We start from the raw sequence: 23,278 nt of genomic DNA on the forward strand, positions 1-23,278 counted from the left end.
GATGATAATAGTTACATAACTCAAGTTACCCTAGGCTTTTAACTCATGGATAGAACACTTGCCCAGGAAACAGAAGCAGAGTAAGCACATCTAGACTAGAAAGTATCTTTTTCCTTCACCCTTTTGGGTTATCCTTACAATTTCCCCATGTTAAATTTTCACATGTTCACTCCCTTGTATAAATCCAAATAGCCTCTGGTTTTGAGTGGAATCATAGATCTGAATGAAGCTGGAGAGATCATATAGACTAGCATCCTGCTTTTGTTAGGAACTGAGTTTAACTTCTGCTCGGATAAGAAACTGCCTTCTTTCAAAAGACTATATTGGACCAGGAAAGAATAGCTGATACTGGAGCAACCCTCCTGCCAAAAGAAGAAAAAATTATAAAAGTTTATTTAAAACAACTGCTTACAGGCATTGTAGAACCACTAACACAGTATTTGAGGGAATACCATTCCTGAGAGGAAGAAAGCACTTGGAATTGAGCTACATAGTCACTCTGGCATCTTCTCTGACGGTACTTGCCAATTCTCTATCCAAGAGTATGGGGTCCCAGCAGAAAGCAGCAGTCCTACAGGACTTAGAGGTTGGAGTTAGGGCCTATTAAAGTATTTGGGATCTGAAACACAAAATCCCAGGAGACAGAAAACCACAAGGAAGAAAGTGAAAAATGTGCTTGTAATCTTCCCTTAGGGTGTTTGCCAACTCCTAAGGTACACATGATCAGAGCAAGACTCCAAGAATCCTAGTAAAAAGCAGCAGTTGGGAATGTAGTGAGCAATGCAGATATTTCAGCAGCCATATACAGTGCTGGTGAGAGGTTGGTATTCAAGGCCTGCCAAGGTAGAGGGGCCCTGGCAAATACAAATAACCCAGGCTTTAATTGGAGGCCTCAGAAAGACCACACTTTAAGCATAAGGGAAAGCTGAAATAAGCTAGCCCTGACACAGGGCTCTGACAGGACCTCTGACAGGATTAAAGTGGCCTGACTGTACTCTTAACACCTGCCAAAAGAATAAGTTACAGTCTTAGGAGGAAGATAATCTGAATCATCCAGAACCTCTACAGGTTTTAAACAGAATGTCTGCCATCCAATAAAAAATTAAGAAGTGTGCTAAAATTGAGACCAAATGACCAAAATGAAGAGAAAAATGACAGTAGAAAGATATCCACAGGTGACTCAGATATTGGAGTTTATCAGTCAAAAACTGATTATGTTCAAGAAAGTAGAAGAAAAGAAGGAGACTTTCTTTTTTATTATTATTATTATACTTTAAGTTTTAGGGTACATGTGCACAATGTGCAGGTTAGTTACATATGTATACATGTGCCATGCTGGTGCGCTGCACCCACTAACTCGTCCTCTAGCATTAGGTATATCTCCCAATGCTATCCCTCCCCCCTCCCCCCACCCCACAACAGTCCCCAGAGTGTGATGTTCCCCTTCCTTAGTCCAAGTGTTCTCGTAGTTCAATTCCCACCTATGAGTGAGAATATGCGGTGTTTGGTTTTTTTTTCTTGCGATAGTTTACTGAGAATGATGGTTTCCAATTTCAACAAAGATATGAAATCTACTTTTGACAAGATCAAATGGAAATTCTGGAACTGAAAAATATAGGAATGAAATTAAGAATTTAATACATGAGTTTAATAGCAGTTTAAATACCAAAGAAAAAGGGCTAGAAGATTATTGAACCAGAAGAAAAGTTAGTAGAAAACACCCAGATTGAAGCACAGAGAGAAAAAATACTGAAAAGAGAATAAGAGATACATGAGCTATATTGAAAACATTGTGAAATGTATTTCACATATATTTATATTTGGAGTCTCAGAAGAGGAGAGTGCAACAGAAATAATATTTAAGAAATATTGGCCGAAAGTTTTCTAAAATCAGTGGAAAGCATCAAACCACAAATTGAAGAAGCGCTACAATCCTCAGTGGGATAAATACAAAGGGCCACACCTAGGCATGTCATAGTTGAATTACTGTAAGCCAAAGACAGAGAAAGCTTAAATGCAGTCAGAAATAAAAAGCATATTGTCTTCAAAGGTGCACCAGTAAGATTGTCAGCTGATTTATTAATGAAAAATTGGATGAACCCAGAACACAGTAGAAGTATATCTTGAATGTTCTGAAAGAAAATTGCTAACCTAGAATTCTCTACCTATCAAAAGTATCCTTCAAAAATTATTTGGGTAAAAAGAAGCTTTCAAACAAATAAAAGAGTCATCCACTAATTCTACAGTGAAATAAATAACAAAATAAATTATTCAATTAGCAGGAAGATGATATGTGATGGAAGTTCAGATATGCATTAAGAAAAGAAAGGGTAAATATATGGTGAAAATTTACTTTAAAAAATAATGATGTCCCCAGACACGGTGGCTCTTGCTTGTAATCCCAGCACTTTGGGAGGTCAAGGCGGGCGGATCACGAGATCAGGAGTTTGAGACCAGTCTGACCAACATGGTGAAACCCCATCTCTACTAAAAATACAAAAATTAGCCAGGTGTGGTGGTGCATGCCTGTAATCCCAGCTACTCAGGAGGCTGAGGCAGGAGAATCGTTTGAACCTGGGAGGTGGAGGTTGCAATGAGCCGAGATCGCGCCACTGCACTCCAGCCTGGGTGACAGGGTGAGACTCTGTCTCAAAAATAAATAAATAAATAAATAATAAAAATAAATAAATATAAAACATGTCTTGTGGGATTTAAAATATGTAGATGAAAAATATTTGACAATAATAGCACAGCAGATAGGAGAGAGCTGATAAATTATAAAATCGTTAGTTTGAGATGTAATATAATAAAGCAATGATGTTTACTGTAGTTGTTAGGAAAGCTACTCAAACAATAACAAAAGACTAAATAACTAGCAACCTAACGAAGAACAAAAATGTGGAATAATAATAAAAATTTTTTGATCAATTCTAAAGGTGAGAAAAAACTAAAGTAACAAAGAAGAGATAAATAGGAAACAAATAGAATGATCATACATTTACTCAGCCGTATCAGTAATGTAAATTAAGTATAAATCGACTATATTTGTAATTAGGAACCAAATATTTTTGGATGAGATAATATATTAAAACCCAGTAACAGATTGATTATCGCTTATCCAAAATGCTTGGGAGCAGAAGTATTTCAGATTTCAGATTTTTTTTTAGATTTTAGGGAATCTGAAATGCTCCAATGAGTATTTCCTTTGAGCATCATGTCAGCACTTAAAAAGTTTTGGATTTTGGAGCATTTTAGATTTGAGTTTTTTGGATTTAGGATGCTCAACCTGTATATGCTTTTCGCAATAGACAAGCTTTGAGGGTACAAATTTGAAATATATATTTATAAACTTGAAATACTTACATATATATGTATATAAATATACACACACACCCCACACAATCCATAGGCACACATGCAGGCAGACAAAAACCAATAAGGATATAGAATATTTAAACAAAATTATACCCATCAACTGCAGAATATACATTTTTTAAGTGTACATAGATTATTTATAAAAATAAACAATGTGCTGGACCATAGATCAAGTTTAAATAAATTGCAAAGTGTTGAAATCACATGCGTTCTCTGACCACAGCGCAGTCGAAGTGCAGTCAAAGTAGAAATCAGTAACAGAAAGATAAATAGAAAAAATAAAAATATTTGGAAATTAAACAATATACAAAGGAAATTAGAACATTGTTTGCCTAAATGATGATGAAAATGATATGTAAATGTGTGGGAAGCACTTAAATAGCACATAGCGGGAAATTTACAACTTTAAATGCCTATATTAAAAATAAAGAAAGGTTGAAATCATGATCTAAACTTTAATTTTAGGAAGTTAAAAGCAAAATTAATTAAACTCCTCCAAAATAGAAGGAAATAATAAAATCAGAACAAAAACTAGCAAAATAGAAAGAATTATGATGCAAAATCAAAAGTCGATTTTTAAAAAAAGATTAACAAAATTGATAAAGCTCTACTAAGACTGATCGAGTACAAAGAGAAAACACAACAGTATCAGGAATGAAAAGAGATGTATTACAATAGATTCTACAGGTGTTAAATGGATGTGAATGCACAGCTTTATTTCAATAAATTTAACAATTTAGATGGAATGAACATATCCCTTGAAAAACACTGTTTATGAAACTGACATACACACAGAAAAACATGCATAATCCTATGGCTATGAAAGAAAATTAATCCATAATTTAAAACGTTCACATTCACACACACACACACACACACACACACACACACACACACACACACCAATCCACCCACCCATACCCTTGCCCAGATGGCTTCTTTGAGGAATTCCTCTAAAACCTTTCAGGGAAGAAATAATGCTGATCTTGCATAAAAGTTCTCGAAGAACAGAAAAAGAGAGAATGGTTTCCACCTCATTTAAGGCCAGCATAACCTTGATACCATAACCTGACTTAGATATTGTAAGTGTTGAGCAAAACAAATCAGACACAAAAGAGTAAATACTGTTTGATTCCATTAATATGAAATTCAAGAGCAGACACCACAATTGTAATCAGCATAATGGTTATTCTTAGAGGGATGAGATACTGACTGGGAAATAGCATGAGGGAATCTTTTGGAATGCTGGAATGTTCTATATCTTTATCTGTATACTAATTGTAAGAGTATGTACATATGTATAAATTCATTGAGCTGTACACAAGATTTGTGCGCTTTATGTTATATAAGACAAAATACTATAAACTCTGCCATAACACATGGATATTCCCATCATCACATAATTTATCTTCTATCTTAATTGAATCCAATGTGCATTTCACTTGCTAACATTTTATTTTGACTGCATTTGATAAATGCCAACTTCTGATGGCAGCTGGCTTGAACAGCAGGGAGCATATGCCCTAGGCACCCCCATCCCTACAACTTTGGGAATAAAGGAATTAGCCAAACCCAGAGTTGACTATGATAGAGTATCTAGTTTTCCCACTCTGTCTCGCTTGCTCACTTAAAACAGCATTGTTTTCTTTATAGGCCCGGTGGTTCTGGGAAGCATACTTCCAGTCAATTAAAGCCATTGCCCTGGCCACCCTGCAGATTATCAATGACCGGATCTATCCGTATGCTGCCATCTCCTATGAAGAATGGAATGACCCTCCTGCTGTGGTAAGTGAATTCCAGTGCTAGCCACATGAGGCATGGTCCAGCTGTCAGGGTGGGTGGAAGGAAAAATGTACTACAATTGTAAAGGTTATTTAAATTCTAGCTTTCTAAGATGACAGTGTGCTTTTTATACTTGGGGCCTGATAAGGGCAGCATAATTTTGAAACACTGACAAAAGTAAAAAATACGGAAGCAGCAGCTTCCAGTGTGTTTTAAATGTGCTTAGAAAGACTGTCTATTTATTGCAGAGATAAGTAAGGAGGCATGGGTCTTGTTGGAAATCAAAGACATCCTGGTGACTTTTGCAATTGTAATGCTTAGAGCTTTTGAAAAAGTTCTGTAAGCAACTTAATAATAATAGCTTGTATTTTGAGTGCTTACTCTCTGCCAGGGACTGTGCTAAGTGCTTTACGTGTATTACCTCAATTAATATTTCCAACACTCTGTAAGGAAAATAATAAGCAGAAGTGATCTAGAGGCATTACGGATTGCTATAGTCATTTGCTCAAGATTGTGGCAGAGGCTTCTAGCTACTTCCAACAAAGAGATGGAGCAGTCAGAAGCTGCTCTTGGGCCTTCCTCCTTGTGTGGAGGAATCACAAGGCCCATGTGTCATTGTAGAAACTGTGGCAGTGGCTTCTAGGCACAGCTTCTTTCTCACTGAAAATGCCTGAAGTTTTGGAGCTGGAAATTACTACTTCCTAGCTGCTCTGAAGTGAACCTGGCTGTCCAGCTCACAGACGTCAAGGCATTCCTGTAAGAGAACTAGACTCTTCTCCATTCTTCGTTCTAATTGTCTCTCTCTTTCTGACCTCTCAGCCCTCCTTGTCTCCCGATTCTACCTTTTCTTTTTTTTTTTTTTTGAGTTGGAGTTTCGCTCTTGTTGCCCAGGCTTGAGTGCAGTGGCGCGATCTTGGCTCACTGCAACCTCTGCCTCCCAGGTTCAAGTGATTCTTCTGCCTCAGCCTCCCCAGTAGCTGGGATTACAGGCATCCGCCACCACGCCCAGCTAATTTTTTTATTTTTAGTAGAGACAGGGTTGGCCAGGCTGGTCTCGAACGCCTGACCTCAGGTGATCCACCTGCCTTGTCCTCCCAAAGTTCTGGGATTACAGGCATGAGCCACTGTGCCAGGCCCCGATTCTACCTTTTCTAAATAGTGCTGTATATGGCTACCTGGTTAATCTTCATATAGGACCATCCTTTTCTCTTTCCTTTCCTGCCCACCTTCTTCCTTCTTTCATCCAGCCTTTTTGAAATGGTTACTGGGTTTTAGGCACTCTGAGAGGTGTTGAGAATACAGAAAAAAGAAGACAGTTTCTGCCTTCAAAGAAGCTCTCCGCTGATTTGGGAAGCTAGCAAGTAATGCTGTGAATGTAGAGGTCCTGTAGTGGAGTGGAGTGGTGTACTGAGTGCTGTGGATGCAAAGGGGACAGGCATCTCTCCTCACTGGGACACTTCCTGAAGAGGGAGTGCCTGAGAGGAAGTCAGTATGTGCGTATGGTAAAAACAACAGCAAACATCTTTTTGTTTTGCTTGAGGTGAAGTTTGCTTCTATCTCCCCGACTCCATTACCAAAGGTAACATCTCAGAATGTAAGCATAATTTTGTAGTTTTAAAACATATATGGGATTATACTAAACATGTTTTTCTGCCTTTTTTATTTTAGCACTAGATCATAGACCTATTTTTGTTTTATTCCATATAGGTCTCCTTCAGTTTTTTAGGATGGCTGTATTAGTATTCAATTGTTTGGGTATATCGTATGTAATAGGTCTATTATTGATAGGTATTTAGACTGCTTTCTTTTTTTTTCTTCTTTCTTTCTTTCTTTTTTTTTTTTTTGAGATGGAGTCTCGCTCTGTCGCCCAGGCTGGAGTGCAGTAGCGCGATGCCAGCTCACTGCAAGTTCCGCCTTCTGGGTTCACACCATTCTCCTGCCTCAGCCTCCCGAGTAGCTGGGACTACAGGCGCCCGCCACCACGCCCGGCTAATTTTTTGTGTTTTCAGTGGAGACGGGGTTTCACCGTGTTAGCCAGGATGGTCTCATCTCCTGATCTTGTGATCTGCCCACCTCGGCCTCCCAAAGTGCTGGGATTACAGGTGTAAGCCACCGCGCCCGGCCTTTTTTTCTTCTTTCTAACAGTAACAAGGGGCATACTTTCATATGTTTACACATAAATATGTGAACATATCTACAGAATTAATTCCAACTAAGAAATTGCTTGAAGAAAATACACATTTTAAATGTTGATAGATATTAACAAATTGCCCTTTCAAAAGACTATATTAATGTATAGTTTCACAAATAACATTTGGGTGTTCTAGTTCTCCATGTCTTCAGTAATGCTGGGTACTTGAACTTTTGCTCATCTCATAGGTGAGAAATGATCTTCATGTGTATTTTTCAAGGGAAAGACTGATATCTTTGTCGAGTTTTCTCAGATAATTCTATTTGTATTTTTATTGTTATCACATTGCACTTTTAGATTGTTTTAGACATTTATTTGTTCAGTTGGTATTTGTTGAATGCCTGCCTTGTTCCAGGCAGGGTGCTTGGTACTTTGAATGAACAAGGCAGAGAAGGAACCATGCCTTTGGGAAACTTACATTGCAATGGATCTTTCTATCTAGAAGAAAGATTTGTCTTTCTGGTAGAATTTACATTTTATATATATATATTTGTGTACATATACATATTCCTTTACAAGTCTTGGTAAATATTTCTTAGATTTAAAATTTTTTCTTATACTCTAATTAAAGAATACTTTCTGATCTTATAGTTCTTAACCGGTTACCATTTGTGTACAGACACATTTTGACTTTTGTATATTAATTTTGCAACTATTCTGTTACTGAACTCTACAGTTGTTTACTTTTTTTAGTTGATTCTCTTATATTTTTAGATATACAATTATATCTACAAATGCTAATTTTGCTTCCTTTTTCCAGTATTTGAAACTTTTATTTTTTCTTTTATCTAATTGCATTGGCTAGTACTTCCAGAACAATGTTAAATCATGATTTGAATGTTAAAAGAAAAGGGTAGGTATTATCTAGTCAGAGAAAGGAAGAAAGATTCCATCCGGAAGGAACAACAAATTCAAAGATACAGAGGGACAGGGGAGCTTGGTAGTTTAAGGAACTTCAGAGAGTTCAGTGTGGCAACAGTGAAGGAAGCTTGGGAGGGAGAGGCAGAGGATGAAGCCTGGAGAGGGTCCAGATCATAAAACACTGTGTATCTTACATAAGGCATTGGAGTGTTATCTGTGAGAAACAAGTAATCACTGAAGCCTTTTAAACAAGGGAGTAATGTGATAAGATTGCATTTTGGGTCAGTCTCATCTTAGTGTGGAGAATGGATGATGCATGGCAGTGGGACCAGACTGGAGGCAGTAGACTGTTTGAGAAATGCAGATGAAAATTAATAGAGGACACATTTGAGTGGTATCTGGAAAAATGGACTGTTCTAATTGGTAAGTGAGGGAGAAGTTCAGAAGACTGAGGTATACTGTATAGTTTATCCAGATAGGGAATTTGGTTGCATGAGGAGTCATGGGTGAGGATGGTATTGGCGTCCAAACTCAGTCTAACGGCAGGGCCCTCCACAATCTACCTTTCTTTTTTTTTCTTTTTTTTCTTTTTTCTTTTTTTTTTCCTGTTCTCTTTCAGAGAGTTCTAGATTTCTGGCAGCACAACTCAATCCTTCCTCTGTGTGCCCCTGCTTTTCATCCTCTGTGCCTTTGTGGCTGCTAGCCTTTTCCTTGGCACACCTTTCTTCCCCATCATCTGCAGATTTATACAGGCTTCAGCAGCTGGCTGGTAAACTTCTTTCTCCGGGAGGTTTTCTCAACCCCTTCAGCAGGAAGTGACTCTTAGAGCATGTTGTCTGTGTTTCTTTTCCATCACTTAACATGTATAGAAGTAGAATTTCCTGTAAAGTTTTAAGCACCTTAAGGCCATTTCTGACCTTGGTGTTTCTCATAATACCTAGGACAACTTAATTCAGACAGGAAGATCTTGACATATAAAGGAAAGAAAGAGGGATGGAGAGAGGGAGAAAGGGAAGGAGGGAGGAAGATTGGCAGACTAGGAGTTGAGTCATCTAAGACACATCCTGCTGGAAAGGTAGGGAGAGTGGTAGATTGTTTTCTCATCTGTAAAGTGGTTGTAATGAGACTAACCCAATGACTTATCTAAGATCATGTAATTGGCAAGTTGTGTGAACAAGTGAGAACTCAGGTCTTCTACCTCAGATTATCTTGAATTGCCTATGGAATTATAGGGGAGCCTTTGAGCCTCCTCTGGGCTGAAACGTTACTACTGTTCCAAGCAAATGGTATAAGCTTGAGATGAAAAATATTACATCTGTTCCTCTGCAGGAGAATTCATACCGGTGCAGGCGAATTCATAAAGAATTCTGTCTGGTCATGACCCAGACAGAAAGTACAGCAATAGTGGGACTTTATCTTATACTTTTATCTAAAGCTCTAAGAGATGTTTAATAAGAATAAAGGGTTGGAATTTAGTTCTTTTTTATAAGAATATAGGTAGGCTAGGAAAAATAGAATATGAAATTTTGCAGTTTTGAAATAAGTATGTTTTAATTCAGGACAGAATGGTCAAAGTGCTAAACTCTTAACAATTTGAGAAATAACATAAGCATAAAAAGCATAAATCAAGGTATATAACTGGAAAATATATTCTCTGTATATTTTTAACTCTTTCTTAAATAATCCTTTTTAGGATACTTTGGTATTTATCACATTTCTAGCTCAGGTGACAAGAGCCCTGATTTAAAGCAGTGGGTTATACATTTCTGCATCTTCAGTGAAAGCAACTGATGGGAGGCCTGAATAGCGATGGTTTATTTATAGTTAACTTCTCCTCTTCCCTCAGAAATATTTAACCTACTCTAGATGAGATTACTATGAGCCCAACCTGCAGGGGAGTCTCTTCTCTAGATTCCATCAAATTTATGATGTCTGACATTCCGAGGTGGGAGTAGGTGTGGATCTTGGTCAGTAAATCAAGGGGTGGTCTGGGGTTTTCAGAGATACACTCTTAGGGTCTCCAGCCATGCACAGAGCTTGCTCAGACTGGAGAAGGAGAGGTGAGAGTTCAGAGTCATATTTTGGCTAGATGCAGCTGCCTTAGTTTAATGTGAAAAAAAAAAAAAAAGGCCTACGTGTGTCGATGATTATGACAGTGAGAGGTGGCCTTGCAGAGTATTCATGTCACTAGATGCTTTGTCACTCTTATCTGTAAAACTAGGGTGATGACATTATCCACGTTGCACCACACCCTCAGAACCTGAAAAAGTTTGACACAGTAAAACTTGGACATAATGTTAAAGTAATACGCCTGTCTAAATTGGAGAGATTGACCTTTTGTTTTGAAAGGAATTCTTTTTGAAAGGAATTTATCACCAAGTTAAGGTTCTTTATGAGGGGAAGTGTGCATGTTTTTATATTAATTTTCTTAGCTGTTCATGTTAAGGCTGCCTGTATTTTTATGCCTTTTCAGTCTCTTCATGCTTTTATTTTTCTCTCCTTTTTGCAAATGTCAGCAAAGCTTTGTCATCTCCCTAAATATCCTATATTACTTCTAACTTTGGTGTCATTTCTGGTCTTGCCTCTTGGCAGACCTTCATCCGCACATCTGGGGCTAGCCTCTATAGCTAGGGTTCTCCTTGGACACCCTCGTCATTTTACTTCTGGTTCTCTGCCAGATGTGAACATATGTAGGAGGACAGAGACTGAGACAAGTGAGCTTCAAACGGTGAATTCATGTGTCACCAAAGCTATGTCCTCTCAGTGACAGCTTTTTAAAAACTAAATGTAATATAGTCTGAAAATTATGTAGAGTGGAGTGTTTTCCCATGTTATTTTTCTATGATGTGATTTAAAAGATTGTACTGCATCTTATCAATGTTATAATTTTATTTACATTTTTGATAGATGGTTTTTTTTCCAAGTTTGCTATCATAGGTAACACTAATAAAGATACCCCAGATTTTTTTCCTTTCTGCATTTACTTTACCAGATTTAAAACAGAAAGAGAAGAGAGTAGGGGTTCTTATGGCCATTGACAAAAATTGATGAGAAAAATGGGGAAGCATCTTAAAATGAATTATTATACCCAGAATAAGAATGAGGTTGAAAAACAAGAGCTTTTTCTATGAAATCTAGCCAGAGTGGCAACTTCACTGCAATCAAAGCCTCAGATGAGGATTAGATACTTCCCTGGACTTCCTCTAAGCCTCAGTGTAGCTCTAGTTTTTGAAGATAGAAAGGGCAAGGGATCAGCCAGATGAGAGCATTGCATAAGAGCACTTGATTGGCAAGAATCACCCAGGGGGATCAGAAATCACAGCTGTGGGCAAAATGTGGTAGAGTGTGCCATGGGGCACTGGTTCTCAATCTTTAGTAGCATCAGAATACAGAGTGCTGCCACTCCACCCTGAGATTCAGATTGGGTAGGTCTGGGGTAGGAACCTAAAATTCGCATTTCTAGCAAGTTCCCAAGTGTTGGATATTGATGCTGCTGGTCTAGGGACCATATTTTGATGTGGGATTTCATTCACTGTGAGTGTCCTAACTCACTCCCTGGAGAAGGCTCTTCCTTTCTCCTCATCCATTTCCTCCTCTTAACCCTGCGGGGCTTGGATTAGAGGCATCCAGAGGCTGGGTTCAGACTAAATCTGTCTCAGCTACATGAAAAACTCAGGGCTGCCTATACTTAGATGTCCAGACGGTGGCTCTCACTCACAAAGGTTGTGGTTGTACAAGCAGCTGAAAATATCACTCAGCTATAAACACTAACAAGCAATAAATCACTCTGCAAGCTGAAGAAGCACTAGCTCGGATGTATGAAGCAGAACTCTAAGTTGAAAAGATACCAGGTTAACAGTCTGTGTAACTCAGCTCAGCACCCTGTAAGTTGTGGAATGTTTCTCTGGAATTTGAAAGCCTACCCTGCCCCCCAGGAGGCCTTCTTGGCTTATTCTCTCCATCTTCCTCCTACTGCCTAGATATGATAAAAAAAAAAAAAGTATGGAATTTAGAAATTTTAGCTTGAATTTAAGGTAAGTTTAAGCTTTTTGAAGTCTATTGTTTTTATAGGTATCACATTTATAGGATCACGTTTGCACAAGTGATCCAGTATGCTACCCTAAATTCCAGACCTTTCCTTGAGTAGTACCTTTTACTTCTTTGGAAGTGAGCTAGAAAGTCTCAGGATGTCAGCAGCCAGGGAATAAGGAAAGGTGAACTGGGTCTGCAGGTGGAGAGATGCAGAAAGATACAGAGAGCTTGATCTGGGGCCCCAAGCAAAGAACTTGGCCAATTCTGATGGTCAGATAGAAAATGGTAAAGAAAATGAAAATCACAAGCCAGATCCAGATGGGGAGGATAGATAAAGAATATGAAAAGACGGACTCGAGGATATTGCTAAGATGATCTTGTCAATCAGAAGAGCATACTAGAGCTTTTGTAGCAGAGATAAACTAATGTGCCTGTGTAACACACATCTGCATGGCAGCCCCAGTGGTGGTGCTGGATGAATGAATCTACACACATTGTTTCCTTGGATGCAGTCCTGCCTTCATTGCTTACTTAGAGTTCACTTTTATGGCTCTAGCTTTCATGAATCAAAACCTGACTGCTTCCTTACATCACACAGCTTGTGGGAGGGCAGTGAGTAGAATAGTTTTTCAGAGTCCGTGGGAGCTTGATCTGGCAGCAGATTAATTAAGAACATACTGAATGTTTTGGCAAAGTAATCTTTCATGTACCGACTATCAGTTATATTAGCACATCAAATTCCCTTTCCCCTTTTTTCAGGGGCCATTGTAATTCTCCCTTGAGGTCTGCTTAAATGATTCAATAATGGAAGTTACCAGGGAAATGTGATAATTAAGTATTATAACCTCAAGATAATGAATTTTATTTCCGTTTCTAATATTCTGTCCTTTTTATGTGTCTCGCAATTGATTAATATTTGAGTATAATTTTCTAATAAATGGGTCATTACAGCTGCAGATTAGAAAACTTTACACACTGCTTCAATGAGAGGTTGATTCTTGACTTTTGTGTCTCCCAATTGATTAATGTGTCTCCCAATTGATTAATTTTTTATGTGTCTCCCAATTGATTAATATTTGAGTGTAAATTTCTAATAAATGGGTCATTACAGCTGCAGTTTAGAAAACTTTACACATTGCTTCAACCAGAGGTTGATTCTTGACTTTTGGCTCTCCCTTTTTTTTCCCCTCAGCTATATTTCTTGGTTTTGTGTTTTAGAAAATAGTGCAGCTTAACACATATGTATGGCTTAAAAATTCAAGTAAAAGAAACCATAGAATGAAAATTAGGGCCTGTTTTCAAGGAGTAACTGCTTTTAACTCTAACTTTTCTCTGATACTTTCTTCCTATTTCCCCATTAATGCTGTTTTTAAATTTCTTACTCAGAAACCTCTTTTTACTTCAAGTTAGCACTTTTTCTCCTGTTGTTTCTACTTCCCCTGTACACTCCTCCTGTTCCATCTTACCATTATGACTGTGTCATCATTTTTCATTAAAGTAGTATTTATTATATGCATTATTAGAGCTGTATAAATGTTGTTTTCAACTGAACAAAGTTGTAAACAAGGATTTTGTTTTCTTTCTTGTACAGCTTTCTATTTTCCAGAGAGCTAATAAATGCCTGTTGTTTTTTCCCACAATTTTCCATGTTCCTATCACTAATTTAATTTTCCTGGATTCCCAAACAAAATAATAAAATGATCAAGCACAAGTGAAGTCCAGGATTTTTGTTTCTTTCTGGAGTCATCTCTCCTGTAGCCCCTCTCTTCGGTTCCAGTCTGCAGTGATTGCTCTCCAGGTCTCCTGTGCAGTGGTCATCCTGATTCTCAGTTCACTGTGACACTCTGAATTCCCTTTGTGTCTCTGCTCTGTTGGATTTTTTATTTCCATATTGTGACATCTTTCTCTGTTTTGGTTTATTTTTTTCCAAAAGCTTCTTAAGAAATGGATGAAGGGAGATACATTTTCTGTCACCTTACATGTCCTAAAGTTACTTATTCTGGCTGGGCGCGGTGGCTCACACCTGTAATCCCAGCACTGTGGGAGGCCGAGGCGGGCGGATCACCGGAGGTCAGGAGTTCAAGACCAGCCTGGCCAACATGGCGAAACCCCATCGCTACAAAAATACAAAAATTAGCTGGGCATGATGGTGTGTGCCTGTAACCCCAGCTACTCGGGAGGCTGAGGTGGGAGAATCACTTGAAGCCAGGAGGCGGAGGTTGCAGGGAGCCGAGTTCGCACCATTGCACTCCAGCCTGGGCAACAGAGTAAGACTCCGTCTCAAAAAAAAAAATAAAAGTTTTTTATTCTGTTACACTTGTGATTAATAATTGGGCTAGTGTAGAATTCTGGTTGAGGTGGGTTTTCTTATGAATCTTGAAAGGATTGCTCCATTATCTTCTAAGTTTTTCATTTTAATCTCAAAAAGTGAGATGTCATTCTTATTCCTGGTCCTTCTGTGTGACCTTTGTAACCTTTTTTTCCTTCCTGGCAAATTCTATGTTCTAAAATTTTATGATGATACGCCCTGACGTGGGTGTTTTCTGCTAGCTGGATACTGATTTGGACCCTTTTAAACTGGAAATCCATGTGCTTCAGTTGTGAGAAATTTTTGTATTTTATTTCTTTGATTATTTTATTTTTCTGTTTTCTCTTTTCTTTATGGGACGTCTGTTACATAGATGACGAATGTGCTAGACTGATTCCTGTTTTTCGTATCTTACCATCTTTCGGTCTTCTTCTAATTTTTTGGATATTTTCTCAGTTTTGTATTCTGACCTTTCTTTTGATTTTTAATATTTTGTTTACTTTTAAAATCTGAGAGTTTTTTTTCTGGACTTCTAGTTAATCTTATAACTTCCTAATTTTGTTTTAAAGTTGGAGTATTTTCTCTCTGAAGATATTATTTGTGGTTTTTAGTTTTTAGTTTTCTTCAGCTCCTTTTATTGTTTGGTTTCTTTGAATTCCTTTTTCAGTTTTTATTTGCTATTTTTCTTATTGGAAGCTTTCTTCAAATACCTGATGATTATTGGCAGTCTGCTCTTATTTGAGAGTGAAGCACTGAAAGCTGATTGGAAGCTCTGTATACATGGATAAGGCTTGTCAAGCAATGGGCTCCACTTAGGTTAAGAGAATGGGGACCTGATTGCCTAAGTATTGGCATCCATGGGTTATTTCTCTTGGACTGGCTCATTGATCAGAGAATAATCTTTCTGTTTTGGGGGTTGGGGAAAGGATGGATAATAATTCTGGGCTGCAGGTATTTTGGGAGCTGAATAGAGGAAGGAGTCGGGTTCTCATCCTTCATCGTACAGATTATTATTTAATCTGTTATATTTAGTATGGTGCCTCACCCTGCTTTCTGTGCCTGGGGTCTCTGAGTCCGGAATCTCCCTCAATCATTTTTTCTAGAATATAAACCTCCCTTCTCCTGTCAAGGTTGAGGGGTGGGGATAACAGGGAGATGGTTGGCCTGTGAGTGCTAAGTTTAAGGGATCTTGACACCAACTGTTCCTTATTTCTGTTTCCAGAGCCCCTTCCTCCAGGATACCAAGTATCTCCAATTTCTGAGTTTTATTATCATTATCCTTGGAAGGTTTAGCTTTTTTTTTGCTTTGCCGTGTAGGTTATTGTCCACCTATCTATATTTTGTTTATTTAAATTGATCTAAAAACTATATTTTCTAAATTTTAACTTTTTACTTTGACATATTTCAGAATTAAATTTCTAAAAATAGTACACTCTTTACCCAGATTTCTTAAATGTTTCTGTGTACTCTTCACCCAGATTCTTCAGCTGTTTATCTTTTATCACAGTTGCTTTATTCCTTTTTCTCTGGGTACATGTGTATGTGTATTTTTCCCCTGAATTTTTTGGAAGTTGCAGATGTAATGCACCTTTATCTCTAAATACTTCTTATACAGAATCACAATGCAGTGATTGAAATCGTCAGGACATAAACATTGGTGCAAGATTATTATTTAATCTGTAGACCTTATTTCGATTTCATCAGTTATCCTAATAATGTCCATTAGAACAAAAGAAAATCCAAGACCATGCATTGCATTCATGTCTCTTTAGCCTCCTTTTTAAGTCTAGAACAATTTCTCAGTCTTTCTTTTTCTTACCTGAAATTGACATTTTTGAAGAGCACATGTCTTTCTGTAAGACGTCCTTTGATTTGGGTTTATTATTTTGTAAGTTATTTTGTAAGATATCCTTTGATTTGGGTTTGTCTGATGCTTTTGCATGATGAGATTGAAATTATGCATTTTGACAGGAGTGTCATATAAGTAATGTGTTCTCAATGTATCATATTGGAGAACACATGATGTCAATTTGTCCTATTACTGGTGATGATAACTTGGATCACAGGTTTCTGGGAGTTTCTCCAATGTCATGTCAAGTTACTACTTTTCCTTTTATTATGTGTCTTGTGGGGAACTACTTTGAGACTATGTGAATATCCTGTTACTCCTCAAACTTTCACCCACTAGAATTTTAGCATCCATTGGTGATTCTTGCCTGAATCAGTTGTTATAGTGGTTGCCAAATAGTGATTTTCCAGTTCTTATTCTCTATCTTCTCAAATAAGTTACTAATTTTTTTGAGGGTGATTTGTCTTTTTAAACCTGAAGATTGTTGAGTTTAAAGGTTCTTCTTTAATCCATTTTTGGAAAGTTTTCATTCTCTCTTTGAATATTACATATCTGCAATTCTCACTAATCTTTCCTTCTAGAATTCTATTAAATCTTTGTTAGACCTTTTATTCTGTCCTTACCTTATGTCTCTCAGCTTTGTTTTGTTTCGTTCATCAGGTTTTCCACATTTTTCTCTCTCTGTGCTGCATGCTAGATAACTTTTTCACATCTATTTTCCTATTTTCTTCATCTTTGACTAATGTGTTTTTTACCCATTCATCATGATTTAAATTTCAGTGGTTATTTGTAGAAGTTCTATTTGATTATTTTTCAAATCTGTCTGCCTGGCCTTCTTCATAGCATCTTTTTTTCTCACATTTTTAATTCCTTCTTTTATATCTTTAATCATTTGAGACACTTACTTTATATTCTTCATCCAATTTTCTGAATTCCTGTAAGGTCTGATCTTGTCATTTGTCTACTGTCCACTGCTCTTGTTGCATTGTTTCCTTAGATGTTTTATAATTTTGGAATGTGAGTTCATCTCACATGTGAGGTTTTCTGTGGAAATTCTCCCATCCTGGGATAAGGAGGTATTTTCCAGAGCATTTGTTTTTGTTTATTTTGCTTCTTCAACATTAATGTCTCACTGGAGGTTTCTGTACCACTCAGATAATTCATTGAAACCCCAAACCTGCATGAGCCCTAGCCTCTGCTAAAAGCTCCCAGGGGAAACAGAGCTGACTTGGTTACGAAGCAGTAAGCTCTTTCTCTTTTTGCAAGTTGGTGAAAACATGCTGTTCCAGGGAATTTTATTTTTTCATGTATCATGATATTTACGCTGGGAAGCCTTGTTTTCCCATGTTTTAGAGGATTCTAGGTTTAATAAAACCAGCTAAAACTTAAAGTAAGTGCTCTTTCCAGGTGAGAACTACTTTTTTTGGTTTGGTTTGAAGGTAAGAAAGGGAGGAGGAACTTTTCTCTTTTAATAATTACATTGAGGGCCGGGCGCGGTGGCTCACGCCTATAATCCCGGCACTTTGGGAGGCCGAGGGGGGTGGATCACGAGGTCAGGAGATGGAGACCATCCTGGCTAACAAGGTGAAACCCCGTCTCTACTAAAAATACAAGAAATTAGCCGGGCGTGGTGGCGGGCGCCTGTGGTCCTAGCTACTCGGGAGGCTGAGGCAGGAGAATGGCATGAACCCAGGAGGTGGAGCTTGCAGTGAGCCAAGATGGTGCCACTGCACTCCAGCCTGGGCGACAGAGCAAGACTCCGTCTCAAAATAATAATAATAATAATAATTACATTCAGCCTGTGATGAAGCATTTGATTATTAGACAGCAATGTCACTAATCAGTTTTTTAAGTTGTCAGCAATTAATTGTAAACACTAGTGTAGTACTCTTCATTATGGTAAATACAGTTGTCTTAAGATGAATGGCTTATATTTTGGTACAGTGCTTGATGTTCAAAACAAAATGTTGCAAAACAATAAGCAAACATAAATTGAAAGAAAAAATTCCCCAGGAAGATTCCCCCTCACCCACATCACCAAGCTCAGGTTGAGAAAGAAAAGTGACTTTTGTTGCTGCCGTGTACTAGTGAGAGACTTTTTCTGGCCCACTCTTTCACTGATTGTATAGGCCTTCAAGGGATCTGGTTTAATGTACAAGTCTCACTTCTAACTTCCTTACTTCCTGTGCCCAAAACCAAGTCTCCTGTTCCAGCATGAGCGTTAAAACCAACTACATTGCCAACCCCTGCAACAAGCTTGGCCCTCTGCGGTGCCACAGTGCCAACTAGCTCCTGGGCGTTCAGCTTTCATTTGCAGTTTTTTCTTCATTTTTGGTCCCTAGGGACTTATCTTTTCCAGTGACCTCAGCTGTATATTTAAAATAATTTTTGTTCTATTTTATACTACATTGCTATGTTTTATAGCAAGAGGATTTTGAAAAAGGAAGGCTTCATCTGTTTTACCTTCCAAAAATTTGTTGAACTCTGGTCCATTCTTGTTTCCAATAAAAGGTTTTTTTTTGCCCTTGTGGGTTCATGCCTTTTTTTCAGGAAGAAGCAGAGATGGAGCACAGTAGACAAAACATATGCTTTATTGGAATTCCAGAGAAATTAATATTTAAGAAATCACTTTATTGTGGAGTCTCTTCTTTCCACTCTGTATCAACTTTCATTTTGGTGTTAGGCTCCTAACAGCTCAAACTATACAGAAACTTTGGTTTTCTTGGTTATAACTGTGTTGGTGTTTTGAGCTTGGATGCCATAAGCCGTAATTTAATCACTCCCAAAAGTTCTTATTTACCAAGCCAATGAAGTCTTCCCCTATACCATAGATGACCTCTCTAATATGGTCAGGGGCTACCAACAATCATTTTTATGCCCAGATCAGAGAATGAGCTACTCTTTCAAACTGTCAGAGCATTTCAAGTATGGGAGAATCAGATGAAACTGTAAATTTGTTTTACCTCTCATAAGATGTAGTAGTATAAGCCATCATGAACATTGTTGGACCCTTTGTCTTTGGTTTATAGATTGGCTTTCTTTGTTTGAATCAGATAAGTCACTAGTTTTTTCACTGAAGCATTTAAGTATTTTCAGTGTACTTATGAAGTAGCAGGTCCAAGGATGATGATTGAAGACCTTGTTCTAAATAATCTAAATCTTTTGTACTGTAAAACAGCTGAACTGTTACTTTTAACATATCAAATTATAAACCAATAAAATCAATGGTATGTTATCTTTGCCAGTATCTTAAGCAATCATACTATAGATATATTTAGTGAAATTTATTACTTGCAGACTGCTGTAACTCATGAATTATTAAAAGTATCAGCATATGGAACCCTCTCTTCCCTCATTCCAAATTCTTTTAATATGGCTTATGTTGAACCATTTAAATGGTTTCTGTCCATCCCACTAATGGAAGCTGCAGCCAGATGAGGGTTCTTATAAATGATTGGCTTTCTTTCCAAGCAAGAGGAGGATGAAATGTCAACTTTTTCCTCTACTACCTGAAAAGCAATCAGTGGCAACCTTTCTTGCTCTCCTTGACAGTAGTTTGGCTTTATGGAAGAAGGGTGGGCATTTAGCCAAATGTGAATTTCAGTGCTATATGAAGAAAAAAATTGACATAGCTAAAACTCAGATAATAACAGGAATTTTCAAGAGGCATTCAAATGGGTTTAACCTGTGAGCCTTCCAGTAAACTAACTGTAGCCCAGAAATTCCTAAACTGCACGTTTCAATCCCTTTTTTCTTGAGGATGATCTGAGTGACTTGAGGTTACTTACCAAATCTCTCTTTGCAACAATTTGCCCATCTGTAGGACTGAAATTAGGGATAATGATAGCTTCAGAAGAATAGTGTAACAATTAGCAACTGATTATTATCTGATCATATGATTATCTGATTATGTCTGATTATAATTAAGGCCATTGCAAAGGACATTTGGAATCAAACCTGAGCTCAAAACCATTTATTAGCTTGACCTTGTACAAAATTTCCTTCCTTCCTTCCTTCCTTCCTTCCTTCCTTCCTTCCCTCCTTCCCTCCTTCCCTCCTCCCTCCCCCCTCCCTTCGTCCCTCCCTCCCTCCCTTCTGCAGTGGCACAATCATAGCTCCCTACAGCCTTGACCTCCTAGGCTCAAGTGATCCTCCCACCTCAGCCTCCTGAGTAGCTGGGATTATAGGTGTGCACCACATGCCATGCTACTTTTAAAAAATCTTATTTTTGTAGAGTGCAATGGCATGATCACAGCTCACTGCAGCCTCAAACTCCTGAGCTCCACCAATCCTCCTGCTTCAGCCTCCTAAGTAACTAGGACCATAGGCTTGCACCACTATATCCAGCTAATTTTTTTTTTTGTAGTGACAGGGTCTTACTATGTTTCCCAGGCTGATGTTGAACTCCTGGCCTCCAGCTCTTGAACTCCTGGCCTCGAGCAATCCTTCCACCCCGGCAAGTTTCTTATCTCTTTGAATTTCATTATTCTTATCTGTAAAATGAGGATACTTATTTCAGAGAACTATTCTAAGAAATTAATGATATACATGGAAGCATTTTGTAAGTGGTGTGGAGCTATGAGAAGTGAAGTGTTGATAATTATAAGGTTGATAGTATAATGCTGTATCACGTGGAAACATAAATTTTAGAATTGGGTGGGACTCTGGAGAGGAAAATTAAAAATACAGGAGGGTATTTTTTGTGCCCAGATAGGTCTTATTATGTATTTTCTCTTGTTTATTCCTTACAACAAAAAGTAGCATTCCGTTAGCTCTATTCTTACAGATGAAGGAAGTGAGACATATTTATATTCAAGGCCCATCCACTGATCACCTCTTTTTTTAAATGAGGAAATGGAGGTCCAAAAAAGTATGTTGATTCATCTAATGCAGAGATTCTGTGCCCATCATTCCATCTATTATACTGCTTTCTTTTCATATAATTGTTTTCATCTTGCACCCAAATTTGGCCCCCAAGTTAAACAGGGAACACAATGACACATAAGTACAGTGGCAGTGTAAATATAAAAAAGACTTCTGTCCCTGGCTTTCTGATAGGTTAGATATGCTAAGTGACCTCCTTAAGTGAACAACTAAAATATTGAATGAAGTATTATAAAGCAATTTTAACCTATTGCTGAGCTGGCAGGAAAGTAAGGTATTTGCTAATCCCCAAATCAAAGTGAAACTTGGTATCCTGGGAGGTGAGTGGGAGCCAAAATCAGCTTTTGCCATGGAGACTTTTGTAGACCTTGATGATCTGGAGCTTTGACCTGGTAACTCTGTGAAGTAAGGGACAGGGATTAGGATTTAAATCCTGTGGCCCATCCAACTCTCACAAGAACTTCTTGGATGAAGCTAGGAAATAAAAGTTGATGTCTTCAGTGAAAGAGTAAAGAAGGAGTAAACCTGTCTGTATTGACCCTTGTGATTAAGAACTGCAATCACAAGCCACCCCCACATGGATTCATACTACAGTTATCATCCAAATAAGCCTTATGAAGGGAATTTAGTTGAAAGTGGCTTTGTATTGATAGGAACCAGCAGAAGCAGACACAAACTGTGTCATAAGGACCATATTTTCAGTCCAGGTCTCAAATAATTCTTATAAATTAAGTGTCTGAGGACAATTAGCAGCTCACAACCATAAAGCTATAGGCAATATTGTGAGCAAGAACTACCAGAAACAGACATGCAAGGGCTTGCAATTATTAGATTAGATTATTAGAGTCAATGAAATTGTTCAGAATGCAGCCCAAAGAGACAAAGAGGTGGAAAATATGAAGGAGAAGTGAAGTAATATAGAGAACAGAGAGAGAAGGTCCAACATACATCTAAGCTGAGTTCCAGAAGAAGAGGTGGGGAATGGAAAGAAGCCCTATTGAAAGGATCAGAGCTGAGAATTTTCCACAATTGTTGAATGACACAGGCCGCAGATCCAGGAAGACTAACAGACCACAAGCAGGATAAGTAAAAGTAAATTTACAGCCTGGTAATCATAATGAGACTGCAGTAAACCAAAGAAAAAGCGAACATCTGAAAAGCAGCTGTAGGAAAAAGAGAATAGCAGTAGACATATTTGGCCTGCTCTTGTGACCCTGAGTTAGTCTCTGGCTCAGTTTCTTCAGATATCAGTCATGGTACTTGTTAGTTCAGTACCCCCAAATGTGATGCCACCATTTAGAAAACTCACTTATGAGCAAATTGCTGTAAATAGGTTTCAGGAGCTTTAAGTTGATAATTAACTATCTTACTTAGTTGAAGCCTTAAGAGGATTTCTAGCCTTTGATTTTCTCAATTTTTCACATGTCTGTTTAATGGTTGGTCAGTGAGATTTGGCCTTCAGTGTTATTCTTGTTTTTCAGAACAGTCAGTTATTGTATTAGTCTGTTCTCACATCACTGTAGAGAATTACCTGAGACTGGATAATTTAGAAAGAAAAGAGGTTTAATTGGCTCTTGGTTCTGCAGGCTGTACAGGCTTCTGCTTCTGGGGAAGCCACAGGAAACTTACAATCATGGCGGAAGGCAAAAGGGAAGCTGGCATGTCTTACATAGCTGGAGCAGGAGGAAGAGAGAAGGGGGAGGTACTACACACTTTTAAACAACCAGATCTTGGGAGAACTCACTCACTGTCATGAGAACAGCAAGGGGGAAACCCACCCCCATGATTCATTTATATCCCACCAGGCCCCTCCTCCAACATTGGGGATTACAATTCAATGTGAGATTTGAGCAGGAACACAAATCCAAACCATATCCGTTATTATTTGAGAGTGAAATGAAATAGACATGTGCATCAGGTAAACTTCAGACTTGTCCCCAAAACTTTTCTCTCTTGAGCTAAGAGATGCTACTTGAAGACATTGTTAGGTCTCAGT

The 23,278-nt window shown here is 38.1% G+C and overlaps 1 protein-coding gene across 4 annotated transcripts in view; it reads left to right on the forward strand.

The window, feature by feature from the left end:
• Positions 1-23,278, forward strand: part of EXT2 (exostosin glycosyltransferase 2) — a 148,150-nt gene that overhangs the window by 70,148 nt on the left and 54,724 nt on the right. For all 4 annotated transcript variants that reach the window (XM_004050977.4, XM_063711080.1, XM_019037230.3 and 1 more), the window contains one exon: positions 5,029-5,160. In XM_004050977.4, coding sequence (XP_004051025.1) covers positions 5,029-5,160 — 132 coding nt within the window. The remainder of the gene's footprint in view (positions 1-5,028; positions 5,161-23,278) is intronic.

This window comes from Gorilla gorilla, chromosome 9, assembly GCF_029281585.2.
Source record: "Gorilla gorilla gorilla isolate KB3781 chromosome 9, NHGRI_mGorGor1-v2.1_pri, whole genome shotgun sequence".
Lineage (NCBI taxonomy): Eukaryota > Metazoa > Chordata > Mammalia > Primates > Hominidae > Gorilla > Gorilla gorilla.